The sequence below is a fragment of the Pelophylax lessonae genome, assembly GCF_965119305.1.
Source record: "Pelophylax lessonae genome assembly, chromosome: 4".
Taxonomy (NCBI): domain Eukaryota; kingdom Metazoa; phylum Chordata; class Amphibia; order Anura; family Ranidae; genus Pelophylax; species Pelophylax lessonae.
Window position 1 is genome coordinate 611,348,381 of NC_138771.1, and position 21,135 is coordinate 611,369,515.

General features: G+C 43.3%; 2 protein-coding genes across 2 annotated transcripts in view; both read left to right on the forward strand.

The window, feature by feature from the left end:
• The window catches only part of LOC309553574 (A.superbus venom factor 1-like), a 1,719,715-nt gene that overhangs the window by 542,056 nt on the left and 1,156,524 nt on the right, over window positions 1-21,135 (forward strand). The gene's annotated exons all lie outside the window — the stretch shown is intronic.
• Window positions 1-21,135, forward strand: part of LOC309553584 (A.superbus venom factor 2-like) — a 453,522-nt gene that overhangs the window by 282,828 nt on the left and 149,559 nt on the right. The window contains exons 15-16 of the mRNA XM_082254860.1: window positions 3,536-3,665; window positions 6,939-7,010. Coding sequence (XP_082110986.1) covers window positions 3,536-3,665; window positions 6,939-7,010 — 202 coding nt within the window. The remainder of the gene's footprint in view (window positions 1-3,535; window positions 3,666-6,938; window positions 7,011-21,135) is intronic.

The following is a 21,135-nucleotide window of genomic DNA, read 5'->3' on the forward strand; positions in this document are numbered from 1 at the left end:
ATCCCTGAAATTTCTAAAATTGCTACTAAATATTTCATGGTCAACTGTTAAGGCCCGTACACACGATACAAAAATCGGAAGTAAAATTTCGTCTGACGAACGATCTGCCGATTTTTGGATTTTTAGTATGGTGCTTTCGACAGCTGATTACGAATTTTTGGACAACAAAAACTGGATGTGCAGGCTATAAAACTTTTATCGTACGTCAACACAACGTCCGATTTTCGTTTAATTAGTACAGTTTTCATCCGAAAAATTCGTAAGAGCAAGACTAGGCATGCTCAGAAATGAAAGAGCGCATACAAAACATTTCAACACATGACATCACTTCTGAAGTTGAATTCTGTCGTACGGGAATTTTCGTATGAAAGTAACCTCTTCACTTTCTATATGAGACTAGCATGCAACAAAAAACGGATGACAGATCGTTCGATAATCTGATCGTGTGTGTACGAGGCTTTAGTGGTATTATAACAAAGTGGAAGCAACTGGGAACAACAGCAACTCAGCCACGAAGTAAAATGATAGAGCGGGGTCAGCACATGCTGGAGCACACCGTGTGCAGAAGTCGCCAACTGTCTGCAGAGTCAATAGCTACAGACCTCCAAACTTCATGTGGCCTTCAGATTTGCACAACAGTATGTAGAGAGCTTCATGGAATGGGTCCCAAGAAATGCCAGGGTTGGTGGCAGGGAGTTGGCTCACCTCTGCACCTCCCCATCAACAGCTCACCTCTGAACCCCCCCCCATTCACAGCTCACCTCTGCACCCCCCCCCCCCAACCTCACCTCTGTACCACTGTCCACACCTCACCCCTGCGCTCCCCCCATCCACCCCTCACCTCTCTACCCCCCCCCATTCACACCTCACCTCTGTCCCCTCCACCCATCCACACCTCACCTCTGCACCCACCTGTCCAAACCTTAACTCGGCACCCCCTTCCACAGCACACCACTGTACCCCCCAGTCCACACCTCACCTCTGCACCCCCTGTCCACACCTTCCCACTGTACCCCCCGGTCCACACCTCACCTCTGCACTCCCCCCATCACCTCTATACCCCCTGAACCCCCCCCCCCCCCATCCACAGCTGACCTCTGAACCCCTGTACACACCCATCCACAGCTGACCTCTAAACCCCTGTCCACACCTCACCCTCTCCCTGTCTATAGCTCACCTCTGTACCCCCCATCCACACCTCACCTTTGCACTCCCCCCATAAACACCTCACCTCTGCACCCCTCATTCACACCTCACCTCTGTTCCACCCCACCCATCCACACCTCACCTCTGCACTCTCCTGTCCACAGCTCACCTCTGCACCCACCTGTCCAAACCTTAACTCGGCACCCCCTTCCACAGCACACCACTGTACCCCCCAGTCCACACCTCACCTCTGCACCCCCTGTCCACACCTTCCCACTGTACCCCCCGGTCCACACCTCACCCAAGTCCTGCCCCATCCACACCTCACCTCTGCACTCCCCCCATCACCTCTATACCCCCTGAACCCCCCCCCCATCCACAGCTGACCTCTGAACCCCTGTCCACACCCATCCACAGCTGACCTCTGAACCCCTGTCCACACCTCACCTCTGCCTCTCCCTGTCTATAGCTCAACTCTGTACCCCCCATCCACACCTCACCTTTGCACTCCCCCCATAAACACCTCACCTCTGCACCCCCCATTCACACCTCACCTCTGTTCCACCCCACCCATCCACACCTCACCCCTGTACCCCCCATCCATACCTCACCTCTCCACTTCCCCCCACTCACACCTCACATCTGCACTTCCCCCAACTCAAACCTCACCTCTGTTCCCCATATCCACAACTCACCCCTTTACCCCCCCCCATTCACACATCACCTCTGCCCTCCCCAGTCCACACCTCACTTCTGTACCCCCCATCTATAGCTCACCTCAAGCTGTGGATGGGTGGCAGCTTACACAAGTTGACCCCCTCCTTTCACATTTCTCTCTCAACATTTCTCTCTTACCTGTTTAGCTTCACAGAGCAGCAGTACCTCTCTGTTAGTGGTACACCGGCTCTTTGTCTATGCCTAGCTCTTTACTACACAAGTCTGACAGGCGGGGGTGGGGGCAGGGGAAATCAGAGCACCAATCTGCCTAATGGGCCATACACACTAAGATTTTCTGAAGACTTTTTCCTTTAGACTTACCAAAACCATATAATATGAAGTCAAACCTAAAAACTTTCAATTTGTATGCAATCTGGCAGGCCCTTGCACTACATAGAAAAGGTAAATCTGAAGGAAAAAGTCTTCAGAAAATCTTATAGTGTGTATGACCCTTAACTCTCTGTCACAGCGACTCTGGTCCTGCAGCTCCTGACAGAGGGAGAAGCTCTAACACAGCCCACATAAGTATCTCTCCCTGTCAGTAGCCGCTTGTATTAACCCGGCCGAGACAACAAGCGGGGCAGATCACTGTACCTGCTACCCAGGAATACTAGTTGTGGGCAGCGCAGGCTCAAGGGGCAGCTGTTTTGGGCCCCACAACAATGCCCCATTTGCCCCACATTAAAGACAGCCCTGGTGCCAAGTGTAAAGTTTGGTAGAGGGAGGATTATGGTGTGGGGTTGTTTTTGATGGGCTGGGTATGGTCCCTTAGTTACAGCAGTGAAGAGAACTCTTAAGGGGTCAGCATACCAAGGCATTTTGGACAATATCATGCTCCCAACTTTGTGGGAACACTTTGGGGATGCCCCCTTCCTGTTCCAACATGACTGCGCACCAGCACACAAAGCAAGGTCTATAAAGACATGGATCAGTGAGTTTGGGATGGAGGAAATTGACTGGCCTGCACAGAGTCCTGACCTCATCCCGATAGAACACCTTTGGGATGAATTAGAGCGGGGACTGCGAGCCAGGCCTTCTCATCCTACATCAAAACCTGACCTCACAAATGTTCTTCTGGAAGAATGGTCAAACATTTCCATAAAGATAATAATGAACAACGTGTGAAAACATTCACATGATATAATAAGTTGATTGAGCAGTGCTATCACACACACTATTAATATCTTTATGCACTTTATGTGGGAAAACATATGGTGATAGCAGTAGGCATTCATTTTAGTTAGGATTAGGTGGCAGTGCAGAACATATTTGCTATTTTGTTTTTCAAACATTCCCATAGACACACTCCTAAACCTTGTGGACAGCCTTCCCAGAAGAGTTGAAGCTGTTATAGCTGCAAAGGGTGGGCCAACTCAATATTGAACCCTACGGACTAAGACTGGGATGCCATTAAAGTTCATGTACGTGTAAAGGCAGGTGTCCCAATACTTTTGGCAACATAGGGTATACCAAGGATAGTTCAAGGAGTATATTGATGAAGAGGAGCGTGTTAATGTAATGATATGGGTGATCATAAATAGGATCTTAATGGTAAAAAAAAAACAAAAAAAAAACGGTGATAATGTTGATGGTAGAAATGTCAATGAAAATGAGAAAGCTGTGGATAATAATTACGTATTGATAAAAATTAATTCTGTCTCTTCCCTATGAGGTATGGGACTCAGTGAAGAAATATGACACTGGCTGCACTGCAGGAGGTGGTGCTGATGCTGCAGGAGTGTTCTATGATGCTGGACTGGCCCTAGAAAACAATTTTCATGGTTCCACCCCTCAGAGATCAGGTGACGATAATGCATCATTCTGTTATGTTCAAAATACGAAATAGACAGTATATACAGTCTACTAAAGAGAAGTCTTGCTTGTACCGTGTTTCCCCGAAAATAAGACCTACCCTGAAAATAGACCTACTGTTATTTTCGGGGAGGGCTGCAATATAAGCCCTACCCCAAAAATAAGCCCTAGCTTAAAGTGTTTGCAAAATCCTAGAATCCACTCTATATTACTGTTTTATATAATGTCCAGTGTGTTTCTGTAATATAATTGTGTGAAATACCTTCAGTACAGCGCCGCTCGGCGCTCAGCTGATCTCCCGCTGCTCTCCTTCTCTTCTCCCAGCTGTCAGCGGGGGATCTCAGCCCCTCCCCTCTGCAGCGCTCAGAGCGGGTCACGGAAACGTTGAGTATTATATTATAATTGTGTGAAATACCTTCGTTACAGCGCCGTTCGGCGCTTCCGTGACCCGTTCTGAGCACTGCAGAGGGGAGGGGCTGGGATCCCCTGGTGACAGCTGGGAGAAGAGACGGACAGCAACGGGAGAACAGCTGAGCACCAAGCGGCGCTGTACCGAAGGTATTTCACACAATTATAATACAGAAACACACATTGGACATTATATAAAAACAGTAATAGAGTGGATTCTAGGATTTTACAACCACTTTTTCTAGGTTCACACAGGGGATTCCTGACAGGCAGGGAGGGAGAGAAGACAGTACATTACATGATAACACCTACCCTGAAAATAAGCCTTACTGTGTCTTTTGATGCCAAAAGTAATATAAGACCCAGTGTTATTTTCGGGGAAACATGGTAGTAACATTGCCTTTAGCTTTCTGGCTCTGAGTATATCCCAGGGGCTTACATAGAGCTGTCACAGGGGTCGCCATTGCAGCCCCCCTGTACACCTGGATAGGAGGGTGGAGGGGGCAGCGGCGGCATGTAGAGGATTGAATCCCTCCGTGTATCCGCTGAACGCCGGCTTCTTCTTCTCTCCCTCCTGCAGACATTCAGCAGCTGAAAGAGAGAAATGGACGGCATCCGTTCTTCCACATGCCACCCCTGCTGCCTCCCTATCGCTGTCCTGCTGCGCCCTCCCACCCCCTGCTGCTGCAGAAGATCTGTCAGGGATGTTAACCAACCCCTTCCTTTTCTTATGATCACTGACTTTTTTTTTTTTTATTATTAATTTATAGCTGGGGCATAGTAAACTGTGTTTAATATGCCTCCGTTTATAAATGAACAGGAAGCTCTGTACAGAGCTATTCCTGTTCATTCATTCTGTGCTGCTGAGGCTGCAGAGAAAGGGACTGATGAATTTGTCCTCAGTCCCTTTCTCTGTCTTAAATGTGAGACATCAGGGGTCTGTTTCACTAAAGCCTCCCCAACGGTGGTCCTAAAAAAATATAAAACCTTAAAATAAATGAATATATAAAATGGTAAAAAAAAAAAAGAAATAAAACAACAAAAATAAAAATCTACCGACACCAATGGCGGAACTACCAGGGTCTCAAAGGTCTCACTTGCGACTAGGCTCTTGCGTTTCCCCACTGTGGGGAGACCCTAAGATGGCAGGAAGTTGGCCCTCTGCAGGCTTGTAATAAAGGGTCCCACGATGGGAGTAAAGGGCCCCAGGATCAGTGGGAGGGACCCCGGTCGGGGGCTAGGGGACCATTCATGGTTTCTTGCACCAGGGGCCTGAAGGTTCTAGTTGTGCCACTGGTATATCCTGCACTTTTAGCTGAATACAAAGCAGGTCTCTGGTCTACAAACTGCTCCCTTTTGTTTAATGAATGCAAACACACCCAACCCAAGATGCTGGAAACAGGATTTCTCTGTCATTCCTTGGAGGACACAGCACAATCCTTTATGAAATTAGTGAAAGTAATGAGTAAAAGTGTGGTTAATCATGCACTGGTAAGGTTCAAGAGGGGCTTGCTGCCCCCCTTTCTCTGTAAGCCAGACTACATGCCTGGGTAAAGGGGTTTTATACATTTTTTGGAGGACCCAATGGCTTTTTTTCTCTTAAAGGGCCAAAACACCATTAAACCATTAAAAAGAGAAATATCATGCAACCTGCTTCTGTATGTTAAGGAGCCAGGAGAGATCCTGGATGTGGGCATTGGCCAAAAATGGTCATGACCATACCATAGTCAATGACCAAGTTGAAGTTGAACTCCCGAACCTGAAAATAATCCCTAATCATTATAATTGTAATTTAATTTGGGTTCTAAATTAAATTAGATGGACACGATTTTTAAGATACAGGTTACCTCTATGATTTGACAAGGATAGAAGGTGCTAACAGGTAACCAGACCCTGTGTGAGGGGGTCAGTCTCTGTATAAATAGTTCATAAGAAGCTCATTAGAAGTCCATATACACATGAAGTTCATAAGACATATGAAGTTCATAGGACAGAAGGAAGTGATCCAACAAGAATGGGGGGATCCTGAGATATGGTGTCAAAGGACTAGGGCAGGCTTGTTCACAGGAAGCAGACTTTAAATGACAGACAGGAGACAAAAGTAAAGTTCCTCTAAGTGCAGAGAGTTTACAGGTTTATTAGGTGAAAAAAAAAAATACAAGGATCAACTCACATGGAGTGAAGTAAAACAAGCTCATCAGGAAGGGGAGTCCGGAATGTCAGCACTGGATGTCCGCGATGTGGACCAACAGGGTCCGCTGCTGCATGGGGGAGGACAGCTGGAAGTCCTCAGGTGGAAAGCCAAGTGGGGGGGTGAAGTTGGAGTGCGGCATGGACCGGGGAGGTTGCAACGCATGCCCCGGGCATGTGCACTCCTTCGTCAGGTGACATTATCTGCACAGGCTGCAGTCCACACCATGCTCCAGCTTCATCCCCCTGCTCGGCTTTCCACCTGAGTACTTCCATCTGGCCTCCTCCATGCAGCAGCGGACCCTGGCGGTCCACATCGGGGACATCAAGCGCTGACATCTCAGGCTTCCCTTCCTGATGAGCTTGTTTTACTTCACTCCATGAGAGTTGCCCTTTGTATTTTATTGCACCTAATAAACCTGTAAACGGTCTGTGCTTAAAGGCACTTATTCTTCTCTCTTCTGCCTACCTCTATGTTTTTAAATGGGTGGAGATGGGAAGCTGGGGTCTCCTGGCTATCAGATTTGTAGAGACTGTATTAGAGAATTACAGCTAGCCAGCAACACAAGGATTTGAAGATCAGTCTTAGGATGAGACACCTGTGTCTGTCTATATTTTGATGGAGTGTACTGTTAACCCTTTTATCTGTTTTTTTTTCCCCACAGAATCTTTTTGTCAAGTAAAATTAAAACGCAGACGTGACACAGCAGCACTATTTCAAACACAGAATGATGACGGTAAATCTGTAATTAATTAGGAGAAATCTGCAATGTAAAGATTTTCATATGATATCTTTGGATTAATGATATAGTGTGTGTGTGTGTATATATATATATATATATATATATATATATACAGTGGGTACGGAAAGTATTCAGACCCCCTTAAATTTTTCACTCTTTGTTATATTGCAGCCATTTGCTAAAATCATTTAAGTTCATTCTTCTTCCTCATGAATGTACACATAGCACCCCATACTGACAGAAAAACACAGAATTGTTGACATTGTTGCAGATTTATTAAAAAAGAAAAACAGAAATATCACATGGTCCTAAGTATTCAGACCCTTTGCTGTGACACTCATATATTTAACTCAGGTGCTTTCCATTTCTTCTGATCATCCTTGAGATGGTTCTACACCTTCATTTGAGTCCAGCTGTGTTTGATTATACTGATTGGACTTGATTAGGAAAGCCACACACCTGTCTATATAAGACCTTCCAGATCACAATGCATGTCAGAGCAAATGAGAATCATGAGGTCAAAGGAACTGCCTGAAGAGCTCAGAGACAGAATTGTGGCAAGGCACAGATCTGGCCAAGGTTACAAAAAGATTTCTGCTGCACTTAAGGTTCCTAAGAGCACAGTGGCCTCCATAATCCTCAAATGGAAGACGTTTGGGACGACCAGAACCCTTCCTAGAGCTGGCCGTCCGGCCAAACTGAGCTATCGGGGGAGAAGAGCCTTGGTGAGAGAGGTAAAGAAGAACCCAAAGATCACTGTGGCTGAGCTCCAGAGATGCAGTCAGGAGATGGGAGAAAGTTGTAGAAAGTCAACCATCACTGCAGCCCTCCACCAGTCGGGGCTTTATGGCAGAGTGGCCCGACGGAAGCCTCTCCTCAGTGTAAGACACATGAAAGCCCGCATGGAGTTTGCTAAAAAAACACCTGAAGGACTCCAAGATGGTGAGAAATAAGATTCTCTGGTCTGATGAGACCAAAATAGAACTTTTTGGCCTTAATTCTAAGCGGTATGTGTGGAGAAAACCAGGCACTGCTCATCACCTGTCCAATACAGTCCCAACAGTGAAGCATGGTGGTGGCAGCATCATGCTGTGGGGTGTTTTTCAGCTGCAGGGACAGGACGACTGGTTGCAATCGAGGAAAAGATGAATGCGGCCAAGTACAGGGATATCCTGGACAAAAACCTTCTCCAGGGTGCTCTGGACCTCAGACTGGGCCGAAGGTTTACCTTCCAACAAGACAATGACCCTAAGCACACAGCTAAAATAACGAAGGAGTGGCTTCACAACAACTCCGTGACTGTTCTTGAATGGCCCAGCCAGAGCCCTGACTTAAACCCAATTGAGCATCTCTGGAGAGACCTAAAAATGGCTGTCCACCAACGTTTACCATCCAACCTGACAGAACTGGAGAGGATCTGCAAGGAGGAATGGCAAAGGATCCCCAAATCCAGGTGTGAAAGACTTGTTGCATCTTTCCCAAAAAGACTCCTGGCTGTATTAGATCAAAAGGGGGCTTCTACTAAATACTGAGCAAAGGGTCTGAATACTTAGGACCATGTGATATTTCAGTTTTTCTTTTTTAATAAATCTGCAACAATGTCAACAATTCTGTGTTTTTCTGTCAGTATGGGGTGCTATGTGTACATTCATGAGGAAGAAGAATGAACCTAAATGATTTTAGCAAATGGCTGCAATATGACAAAGAGTGAAAAATTTAAGGGGGTCTGAATACTTTCCGTACCCACTGTATATATATATATATACACACACACAGTATCTCACAAAAGTGAGTACACCCCTCACATTTTTGTAAATATTTTATTATATCTTTTCATGTGTCAATACTGAAGAAATTACACTTTGTTACAATGTAAAGTAGTGAGTGTACAGCTTGTATAAGAACACACAGCCATTAATGTCTAAACAGCTGGCAAAAAAACTGAGTTCACCCCTAAATCAAAATGGACCCAAAATGTCAATATATTGTGTGGCCATCATTATTTTCCAGCACTGCCTTAACCCTCTTAGGCATGGAGCTCACCAGAGCTTCACAGGTTGCCATTGGAGTCCTCTTCTACTCCTCCATGATGACATCATGAAGCTGGTGAATGTTAGAGACCTTGCGCTCCTCCACCTTCCCTTTGAGGATTCCACACAGATGCTTAATAGGGTTTAGATCTGGAGACATGCTTGACCAGTCCATCACCTTTACCCTCAGCTTCTTCAGCAAGACAGTGGTCATCTTGGAGGTGTGTTTGGGGTCGTTATCATGCTGGAATACTGCCATGCAGCCCAGTGTCCGAAGGAATGGGATCATGCTCTGCTTCACTATGTCACAGTACATGTTGGCCTTCATGGTTCCCTCAATGAACTGTAGCTCCTCAGTGCTGACAGCACTCATGCAGCCCCAGACCATGACACTCCCATCATCATGCTTGACTGTAGACAAGACACATTTGTCTTTGTACTCCTCACCTGGTTGCCATCACACACATTTATTTACGAAACAGTGCAAAACTCCAAAAGCGTAGTGGTGTATAGGATAAGTTAAAATGTGCTGTAAAGATGTGATGACAATGAATAAAATATCTTTACAGCACATTTCAACTTATCCTATACACCACTAAGCTTTTGGAGTTATGCACCGTTTCATAAATATTCACAGTAAATTTATGCTGTCTAATTGACCTACAAATAATTTCTGACATTTCAGATTATTCACAAAACTTTCCTTGATCAGCGCAGCTTCATACTTCTTTTTTTTTTTTTCATACTTCTATATTATATTTCATTTCACTCAGCTTTGGTAAGGCTGATCAGATAGCTGCAGCTATCATTAGGTTCACATTGTCCTATCGGATAGCGCAGGGTTCTCCCACATTTTAGCACCACACACCCTTGACACTATCTTAACCAAATAAGTTTATCTTGGTCCCATCAGACCACATGACATGGTTTCAGTAATCCATGTCCTTAGTCTGCTTGTCTTCAGCATACTGTTTGCGGTCTTTCTTGGGCATCATCTTTAGAAGAGGCTTCCTTCTAGTATGCCATGCAGACCAATTTGATGCAGTGTGCAGCTTATGATCTTACCACCGACAGACTGACCCCCCACCCCTTCAACCCCTGCAGTAATGCTGGCAGTACTGATACGTCTATCTCCCAAAGGCAACCTCTATATGACGCTGAGCACGTGTACTCAGCTTCTTTGGTCGACCATGGCGAGGCCTTTTCTGAGTGGAACCTGTGCTGTTAAACCACTGCATTTTCTTGGGCACAGTGCTGCCGATCAGTTTCAGGGTCTTGGCAATCTTCTTATAGCCTAGGCCATCTTTATGTAGAGCAACAATTATTTTTTTCAGATTGTGAGAGAGTACTTTGCCATGAGGTGCCATGTTGAATTTCCAGTGACCAGTATGAGAGAGTGAGATAACACCAAATTCCAAATTTACCACACCTGCTCCTCATTCACACCCGAGACCTTGTAACACTAACGAGTCACCTGACACCGGGGAGGGACAATGGCTAATTGGGTCCAATTCTGACATTTTCACTTAGGGGTGTACTCACTTTTGTTGCCAGCGGTTTAGACATTAATAACTGTGTGTTGAGTTATTTTGAGGGGACAGCAAATTTGCACTGTTAAGACCCCGTTCACACTGGGGCGACCTGTCAGGCGACCTGGTCGCCTGACAGGTCGCCTGCCATAGAGAAGCTGTGGACCTGTTCTAATAGGAGCGACACAAGTCGCTCCGACTTAGAAAAAGGGCCCGGAGCTTCTTTGGGGCGACCCGGAGCGACCTGCATTGACTTATATGATATGAAGTCCGTGCCGGATGCTCCGAGGTCATGGTGCGAGCTGCGCACCGCGACCTGTGAGGTCGCCCCGGCAAGTAGCGTCGCCCCAGTGTGAACGGGGTCTAAACAAGCTGTACACTCACTACTTTACATTGTAGCAAAGTGTCATTTCTTCAGTGTTGTCACATGAACAGTCATAATAAAATACTTACAAAAATGTGAGGGGTGTACTCAAAATTATGAAACTGAGTTTTATAGAACATTTGTTTAGCTCATTACATGAAAGTAAGGTTAATAATATAACTTAGATTACCAAAAAATTACAGTTTTACTCAAGTTAGTTGATGCAAAAATGAATACAACCTACGACAAAAACTGCTACATCTAGTATTTTGTATGGCCTCCATGATTTGTAAGGACAGCACCAAGTCTTCTAGGCATGAGAATGAACATATTGCAAAATCTATTTTTTTCCAATCTTCAAGAACGACCTCTTTTAGAGCCTGAATGCTGGATGGAAAGTAAGGGATGGGCAAATGGTTCAGTCCGAGCATGAGTTTGGGCCAAACATTGGCTGTTCGCCCATTCAACGAACACCCGAATTAGCAGGGCGTTCGACCGTTTGTTTGGCTCGCCAAATGACCACAGAGCACTGCTCCGCACAGTGCATTAGAAGCCCTGATTGGCTGAAGCAATAAAAGCTTTGGCCATTCAGGGCACAGATCACTGTCAGAGCCATGATTGAAGAAAGTAATGATGACTCTATCCAATCATTTCTCATTGCTCTTAGTCCCACCCCACACTATAAAATAATTTTTTTCAGTAACGGCCATTTGTAGTGTGATATCAGCATGGAGATAGATAGAACAGGGCTCTGTTCAGTGCTACTAGAGCATTAGTGTGCTATTCTGATTCTATTGTCAGTGTAGAATATCTTTTTAGTGTGAATCTAGTGATCGTTTAGTCAGTGTGAGTGTGGTAAATGTTCATTTTTACTTTAGTGTGTGTAGCCGGGACCGGACTAGCATTATATGAAAGTGCAGACTCACCTTCTGTTCCTTCGGATTGTCTTTGCATCCCTCTAGTGTTGGTTTCAGGATTAAATCATCATATTGCAGAGACTGGGAGAACAGCATTGGTGAAATTGTAGTCTTCTGTAAAGTTATGACTATGCGGTTGGATTGTTTAAGAACTATTTTTCCTAGCAAGCTTTGGAACAGTGGAGCATCTTGGGAGAGGCTATAAAGGGATCGGCTAAACAGGTTTGGGGCCTCTTGCTTTCTGGAACCCATCGTGTGCACATCAGTCTGCCATACAGAGAGCGATATAGCAGACTGCGGCCTACTGCACACCACCCCTTCTGCCTTCAGACTCAGCCCTGGCGGAACAGATGTTCATCGCAGCATTGCAGACATCCTTGCAGCATTGCTGATCGGGTGGAGTCAGTGGGACACACTGAGACAGCAGAGCGCAGCCATCTCAAGGTCACAGAGCGTGGAGGATTGCCATTGCCTGTTTCCTGCAGGACCCTCATTGATGGACATCAGGATTTGGTGAGAGGGCACCTGCTCAGAGTTCAGACTGAAAATGTTACAGTTCTAGTTACACTGACACAGACCTTTTGCAGTTGAATCAGCCACCACATCACTTAGCATTATAATCATCTATTCTGTATTGCTTGCTACATACTGAATCCTATTGGAAATTGTTCACTTTATGAGCTCCAACTGCCGGTGAAGACTTTAGCAGGGCCTTGAGTAGAACATTATTATACTATTGTTTCTCAAAGGGGAACCGGCTCCTGGTATCTAGATCTACCTATCTCTCATTAGGATACAGGTTGTATAGGCCGGCCCGGGGTTCCTCTTTATCCCGAGTGCTTCATAGTGATATATATATATATATATATATATATATATATATATATATATATATATATATATATATATAGTTTATTTGAGAGGTCTACATGCATATTCTAAGAGAGATTGTGTTTATTGATATCATTGGTGTTATTACAGCCTGTTTTCTCATTATCTTTTTGATGTGAGTTCAGCTGAACCCTGGCGGTTTTTCCAGGGTCTAGCTGACTAATACTATTCTACAAGTTCATCTTCTGTGTAAAAGTTAAAGCTTATTCATATTGCATCAGTGTGTTACTTAAAGGTATATACAACATGTCTGAACCTAGAGTGTCAGAAGCGCTGGACGGTTTACAGGGTCAAAGCAGTGCAGAAGAACATACACATAACAGCAACCCCCAAGGGGGTAGTGCTACAAGTGAATCTAGTGATTTGAGTGACCATTCATTTTTACTTTAGCATCAGTTAGTTTTGTCAGGAAAGGTTTACTATACTTATTATATTTCAGTGCGTTAGTGCACGTTTGACGCAGTATATTTCTGTGCGTCAGTGCAAGTTTAATGCAGTATATCTTATTACGTTACTGCACGTTTAAAGCAGTATATTTCATTGCATTACGTGCTATTTACCGCAGTATATTTTAGTGCGTTAGTGCACGTTTAACACAGTATATGTCTGTGCATTACTGCACGTTTATCACAGTATATTTCTGCGCATTAGTGCATGTTCAAATGTTCAATGCCTCAAATTTCTGTTTGTTAGTGCATGTTTAACACAGTATATTTATGTGCGTAAGTGCAGTTTTACTGCAGTATATTGTAGTGTGTTGGTGGAGTGTGTCTGTGTAGTGAATACTCAGGTTAAAGTGCACCAAACACCATCTACGTATACATTTTCACAGCTATATTACATTTTGTTAATAAGCAACCCTTCATCATGTCTGGGAGACCAAAAGGGAGAAACAGACGTTCCCATGGCACTGTGAGGGGGCCAGCAGGGTATGTGTCCACAGGAAAAGGTAGATGTGGTTAGTCCTCAGGCAGGACTTCATTTTCTCTGTTTAGTGAGGTTCCCAAAGCTATCCAGCCACAGCATGCAGTGGAGGTGGTGGACTGGCTTACTAAACCATCCTCATCCTCTGTCATCCAAGCAGAGACTAGTGCGCAGTCTGCTGCAGCTGCCAGAGTGACTAAATCTGCCTCCTTGTTGACAGCTATTCCTGCCATAGCCCCAGTATCAAGCGTGGAGGAGTCAGCTGAATTATTTGAGCACAGCGTCAGCCACTTGCTCCTTGATGATGCACAGCCATTACTTGATTAAGATGTTGGTTCTGAGGTTGAGGAAAGTAGGAACATGATATATATGTGAAGCAAAATTAGTGCAGCGCAGATCCTCTAAATAATTATATACTAATGAAAAGAACTAAAAGTCCCAAAAGATGGAGAAAATCAGTCCATAAGGCCAATCTGTGTTGAATGAAGATGTAGAAAATAACAGCTCCACACAGTGAACTCCCCTCCACCAGATAGCACACATATGCCCTCACCTTATAATTAGACCACTGTTTCACCAGAGGTCATAAATCGCAATGAACATCAAATCAAAGAATCAGGCATCAGGTTCACGAACATGCATCTAATGATGATTCAGGACCAGGTACCGCTCATGGACATATGCCCCAGGTAATGATATCCACAGATGTTTCATAGGATATGGACATCGAAAAGAAACAGGAGCCTCTAAGTGCAGATTGCTAATACCAAGCGTTTAATAATAGAAGAAATGCACTTACATTGGGGAAGACATAAACAGGTGTATCAATGTAAAACAGTGTTGTAGACTCCACAAGCCATCATGAGAGCTCGAGGTAGCAGCAGCAGCAGCATCTGGTGACGTCAATCAAAAGCGACTCCACCTCCCGTACGCAGCGTTACATCCAATAGGACTTCGTCAGTGGTGGACTTATGGACTGATTTTCTCCATCTTTTGGGACTTTTAGTTCTTTTCATTAGTATATAATTATTTAGAGGATCTGCGCTGCACTAATTTTGCTTGATATATTTTTCTGGGATTTCCGCTGTGTGTCCTGGGTCGGTGTTGAGCTGGCATTTCCATTTATATTGAGTCACACTTACCTGTCTGCGCTGATTGTTTTTCTGTTTATTTCTGATATATATGTGTGTCTCAGCACTGCTAAAATTAATATCCATAAATAAATCTACATGAAATATATTAAGTGCCTAGTGCTTTAAAGTGCTTATATCAATCCAATCAATATAATTGTGTCAAATCAATTATCAACATAAATATATAAATATAATTGTGCCAAAAATATATAAATATATATAATCATATATAATCTGTAAAAAATGCAGAAAATAAATAAATATATAAGTAAACAGTGTCCTCCATTAATAAAATTTCCTGTGCTTGGTGCTCAAATTCATATTATTCTTCACAGAAAGTGCTCTGTGCTACAACATAGCATATATTGCTGACAGTTCCCAAAAAAGTGCTCAGTGCTTGGTGTTGCCATTGAGTGCTCCCCTCTTAGTCCCCTACTCACTGGACAGATAGGGGAAGCAAGCTTTAGATATCCCTCCTTGCTCTGGATGGGTGGCCAACAAGCAAATAATAATCCCACACCAACACTTGATCACCGTAGCCTATCAAAATTACTGACTCCAGGACCGGTCACGAACTCCCCAACGATAAATCATTAAAAAGAGAGAATCCTCATCGTGTAGTATCCCAAAACATTTTATTGCTTAAAAAACAGAAAACACTTACAGCATTTCCAAAGTAATAACGCTACTCTTCCTGGTGTTGGACTCCGGACAGTATGAGCAAGGCTTGACGTGTTTCGCTCCGCCAATCAGAGCGTTCTCAAAAGCTCTGATTGATGGAGCGAAACGCGTCAAGCCGTTGCTCATACGTACCACGCAACTTCCGGTTTCGGTGGTTGGAACACACAGGACTGTCCGGTGTCCAACACCAGGAAGAGTAGCGTTATTACTTTGGAAATGTTGTAAGTGTTTTCTGTTTTTTAAGCAATAAAATGTTTTGGGATACTACACGATGAGGATTCTCTCTTTTTAATGATTTATCGTTGGGGAGTTTGTGACCCGGTCCTGGAGTCAGTAATTTTGATAAGCTACGGTGATCATGTGTTGGTGTGGGATTATCATTTGCTTGTTGGCCACTAGGGATGATCGAACTTTTCAAAAGTTCGGTTTAGCCAGAACATCTGAACTTCCCTAAAGTTCGGCCCGGATTTCAGAACCCCATTGAAATCAATGGGACCCGAACTTCGGTAATCAAAAAACACCATTTTGAAGCCCTAAAACCCAATAAATGCCCCTAAAAAGTGCCTAGGGTTCTGGGTCATACCCCAGGGACTATTAATCACACAAAAAAAAGTTCTTAAAAATTGTCATTTTTGATAGAGAGCCAATTATTGAAAAAAAAAAATCTTTGGATTTAGTATCTGGGGAGTCTAAAAAGTGTACCTGTGAAGTTTCAGCTCTGTAGCATGTCCAGAACCATAAAAAAAAAATTGTTTGTACTAGGTCACTTATAGAACAGGTTAGTAGCTTCTAGCTTTTAACACCTTGCCGGTTTAGTAGCAAGCGTTTTTTTGGGCATTTTTTGGGGTCTTTTGAGGCAGGCAAAACATCTGAACTTGTGTATAGTGGTATATATACCACTATACACAAGTTCAGATGTTTTGCCTGCCTCCAAAGAACCCATAAAAATGCCCAAAAAAACGCTAGCGTAAAAAAAAAAAAACGCCCAGGTGTGTTGTTGCAGGCATTTTTTGGGGGTTTTTGGAGGCAGGCAAAACATCTGAACTTGTGTATAGTGGTATATACACACACATACTTATATGTATTTTACACTTAGACATATATAGGTGTTATAGGAGCATAACCATATTAGTGTAAATGATTTCATTAGCGCAAGCATATATTTCTGCTACTAACACACCTATATATGTCTAGGTGTGTATATACATATAAGTATGTGTGTATATATACCCGTATACACAAGATCAGATGTTTTGCCTGCCTCCAAAAACCCCCAAAAAATGCCTGCAACAACACACCTGGGCGTTTTTTTTTGGCGCTAGCGTTTTTTTGGGCATTTTTTTGGGTTCTTTGGAGGCAGGCAAAACATCTGAACTTGTGTATACGGGTATATATACACACATACTTATATGTATATATACACCTAGACATATATAGGTGTGATAGTAGCAGAAATATATACTTGCGCTAATAAAATAATTAACACCAATATAGTTACGCTCCTATCACACCTATATATGTCTAAGTGTAAAATACATATGTATGTGTGTGTATATACCACTATACACAAGTTCAGATGTTTTGCCTGCCTCCAAAAACCCCAAAAAAATGCCTGCAACAACACACCTGGGCGGGTTTTTTTTTTGACGCTAGCGTTTTTTTGGGCATTTTTTTGGGTTCTTTGGAGGCAGGCAAAACATCTGAACTTGTGTATAGTGGTATATATACACACATACTTATATGTATTTTACACTTAGACATATATAGGTGTGATAGGAGCGTAACTATATTGGTGTTAATTATTTCATTAGCGCAAGTAGTTTTTTCTGCTCCTTTCACACCTATATATGTGCAGGTGTATATATACATACATGGGTGTGTATATATACCCCCCCCCCCCTATACACATATTCAGATGTCATGCCTGACTCCAAACATGTGCTCAAAAGATCCCTATAGACGCCTGCAGCCAAAAAGAATGCTGACGGGGGCGAAGCCATATTACAGCAGCGAAAGTGACTTCAGAGAAACTAGCTGTCACCCTGATATGGAAGGGTTTGGTCACCCTGCCATAGCAGTCACTGTCAGTTAACCCTACACTACACTACGGTCACCCTGGCACTTAACACTTTCCCTACAGAAACTGAATAAATTAAAGCTAACTAAAGTGTAAAAGAGCACCCTAACTAGACTAGATATCCCTTTCCTCACACTAATAAATGCTAAATGATACTTTGTAGCAGAAGTCCACGAACTGCTTCCACTCTCTTCCATGTCCCTGTATAACAATGCTAGGAATTTGGCGGGGGCTATCTTATATACTGGGGGGCGTATTCACTAATGATTGGTCTATGGACCCCCTAGTCACTCCAATCACATTCCTAGCATTCTCCTGCCCCCTTAATTGGCTTTTGCTAATGGTTTTGGTCCAATCATGGGCTTTTAAAGCCCATTTCCTGTCCCATTGCATTTTGGTCAGTTCTGGTTGCCGAATTCCGAACTTTTTGGGCAAAAAGTTCTAAATTCGGCCGAACCTCGAACAGCCAATGTTCGGGTCGAACCGATGGTCGACCCAAACCGTTCGATCATCCCTATTGGCCACCCTTCTAGAGCAAGGAGGGATATCTAAAGCTTGCTTCCCCTATCTGTCCAGTAAGTAGGGGACTAAGAGGGGAGAACGCAACGGCAACACCAAGCACTGAGCACTGAGCACTTTTTTTGGGAACTGCCAGCAATATATGCTATGTTGTAGCACAGAGCACTTTGTGTAAAGAATAATATGAATTAGAGTACCGAGCACTGGACACTTTATTATTGGAGGACACTGTTCACTTATATATTTATTTATTTTCTGCATTTTTTACAGATTATTACAGATTATATATGATTATATATATTTATATATTTTTGGCACAATTATATTTATATATTTATATTGATAATTGATTTGACACAATTATATTTATTGGATTGATATAAGCACTTTAAAGCACTAGGCACTTAATATATTTCATGTAGATTTATTTATGGATATTAATTTTAGCAGCGCTGAGACACACATATATAATTTACCCAGAAAGGCCATCCCTTTTTTGATCAGCAGATTATTAAAAAGTTATATATTTCTTCCTAAGCTCAGGTACTTATCCACCTAGATAGTGTAATGCTCTGACTATTTAAGTCAATGGACTGGATCTACAGCTGCAGAGTTCCACTCAGTAGTCTTGTAGAGAAATGTTAAATCACCTGATCCAACTCTCTTGACTCATCATAGTGGTTCAGCCTGGTTCAGTATGCACATGTACAAACACTCAGTAAGTGATGTTATTAGAGTGATAGGTACTAAATGCAAGTAGCAATGAAATGATACACTGAAGGTATAGGTTCTGAGGAATGGTAGCAAGTGGTGATGAATAGTAATCTCAAGAGCTAGCAATCTAGTACATTCAACAGGTGGTAAATAGTAGTAGGCAAGATGTACAAGAGTTGATAAGCTAGTTCAGTAATGCAGGTTTAGGTATTAGCAAGCAAGATGTATGAGAGCTAGCAATCTAATTCAGCAATGCAGGTAGTAGATATTAAAGAGCAAGATGTATAAAAGCTAGCAATCAGTTCAATAATGCAGTTAATAGGTAGCAAGCGTTGTTGATAAGGAGGGGTCCCCTGTGGGGTACTTATCAATAGCCGGGAAGTAAATAAGAGTAGAGCGAGGTAGCGAGGCTCCGGTCAATCCAGGAATGGGGTGTGTCACTGGAAAATTCGGCAGCGTCAGGTTAGGCATCTATCAGGAGCGGTTGCACGAACAATGTGTGAGTGCAGACCGTCAGTTGAAATAGGCGCCCTATGCGGCGCCGGATGATGACGTCAGCGCTGTGAACCATTACCACACCCATATGCGTTCCACCTACCTGAGTGGTGGAACGCAACCCGGAAGTAAAGAGGCAGAAAGGCATTGAATATACCAAGGATCTTACAGATAGGAACATGAGCCTAAAGGGAATGGAGAACACTGGTACACAAACTGGCAGTCATGGTCCCCCAGCCGCAGCGTGTTGCCAAGTTTTCTCCAGTGGTAATGAGGATGGAGGAAATGATGATGATGATGAGGTCACTGACACGACTCAGGTGCCGGATAGAGCTGAGAAGGAAAGTGAGGGTGAGGCACAACCTCAACGAGGAAGCCATCATGGAAGGGTAGAGAGCAGCCACCCTATTCTATCACATTGTGGAGCTGTTAGCCCCCGGCTCCCTTCCCACAGCTCAGCTGTCTGGGCCTTATTTTAGTACATGTGAAGCCGATCGCACTGTTGCAATTTGCAAATTTTGTCTCAAGCACATCAAGTGTGGCAAAAACACCAGCCATTTGGGTACCACATGCTTGACAAGGCATTTCCCCTCCCACCACCCATTGGCAAGAACACCCGAAAGCCACACAAAAGAGATGTAATTCTGTTCCTTCTCCTTACTCACCAAAAAACACAGCACAAAAAAAAAAAAAAATACAGTCACTGCTGTAATGATATCTGGATACAAAGCTGTCGCAAGCAACCATTTTGTCAAGCAACCATTTTGTTTGAAGAGTTCAGCCATGACAGTTATAAAGACCACTCATTCACCCAGCCCCCTCCTTGAGCTAATTAACTTAGTATGCAGAGCTTCAAAGCAAACCTTATCTCAGCAGATGTCCACTAAGGCTCAGCAGGTGTCCACTAAGGCTGACCAGGCTGGGTTGTAAATTCCCCAGCCAAATTGTTAATTTGAGATGTACCAAATACATCTAACAAATCCATACCCAATTCATAAATGCAGACAGGAACATGACACATTAACAAAAAGTATATATTTGGATGAGAAATAAAATACTGAACAGGACAAGACCATGCATGATCACCCTATCACCTATGGAATGGGAAATAGCGATAAGATATTTCCTGTATGATAGATATATTCATGTTTGATATTGTTTGAAAGCAAATGACATGCTGAGTTATAAACTAGCCATTTAAAGAATGTAACCCTTACATATTTCGAGATATTAAGAGTGGTATGACTCTGTCCACAAAGGTACATTTGATATGGTCGTAAACCACAGGACAGCCCTTTGCCACTCTGTTGTAATTGGTCAGGGGTGTCCATCAACGCCCCTTTGATCCTAGAGAAAAGTTTGCTCAAACTTTGCTTTGCCAGTTCTCATTTTAACATCAAAGAAGTAACATCGCACAAGTGGGAGAACCGATCACACATGCTCAGCTTCTGAAACTCTGATAACACAAGGACATTGACTGCAAGTATTTTCATTTCTAATTTCTTTATCTTATTATTTCTAAATTGCTGAATTGTGTCTCTATTTCTTTGTAACCCATTTTTCTGTAAATATTTTTATTTGCACCAATTTTAACCTTTTTTATAATTAAACCTTATTTTGGAAAGTGTTACTTTTGTCAGTAAGCTCTTAACGCAAACTAACAACGAACCTGTCTCTTGAAGAGCGCTGCTGGACATCCCTGTCTGCGGTGACAGTGCGTGTTACAGATGATTATGATTATTAAGTCATAATTGGTATTTCTAAAATTACAAGCGTCCGCTGGGCTCAAATGTAGCGGTGGTGGCAGAGAAAGGGTTAATTGCTTATTTAGCCCGGTGACAATCG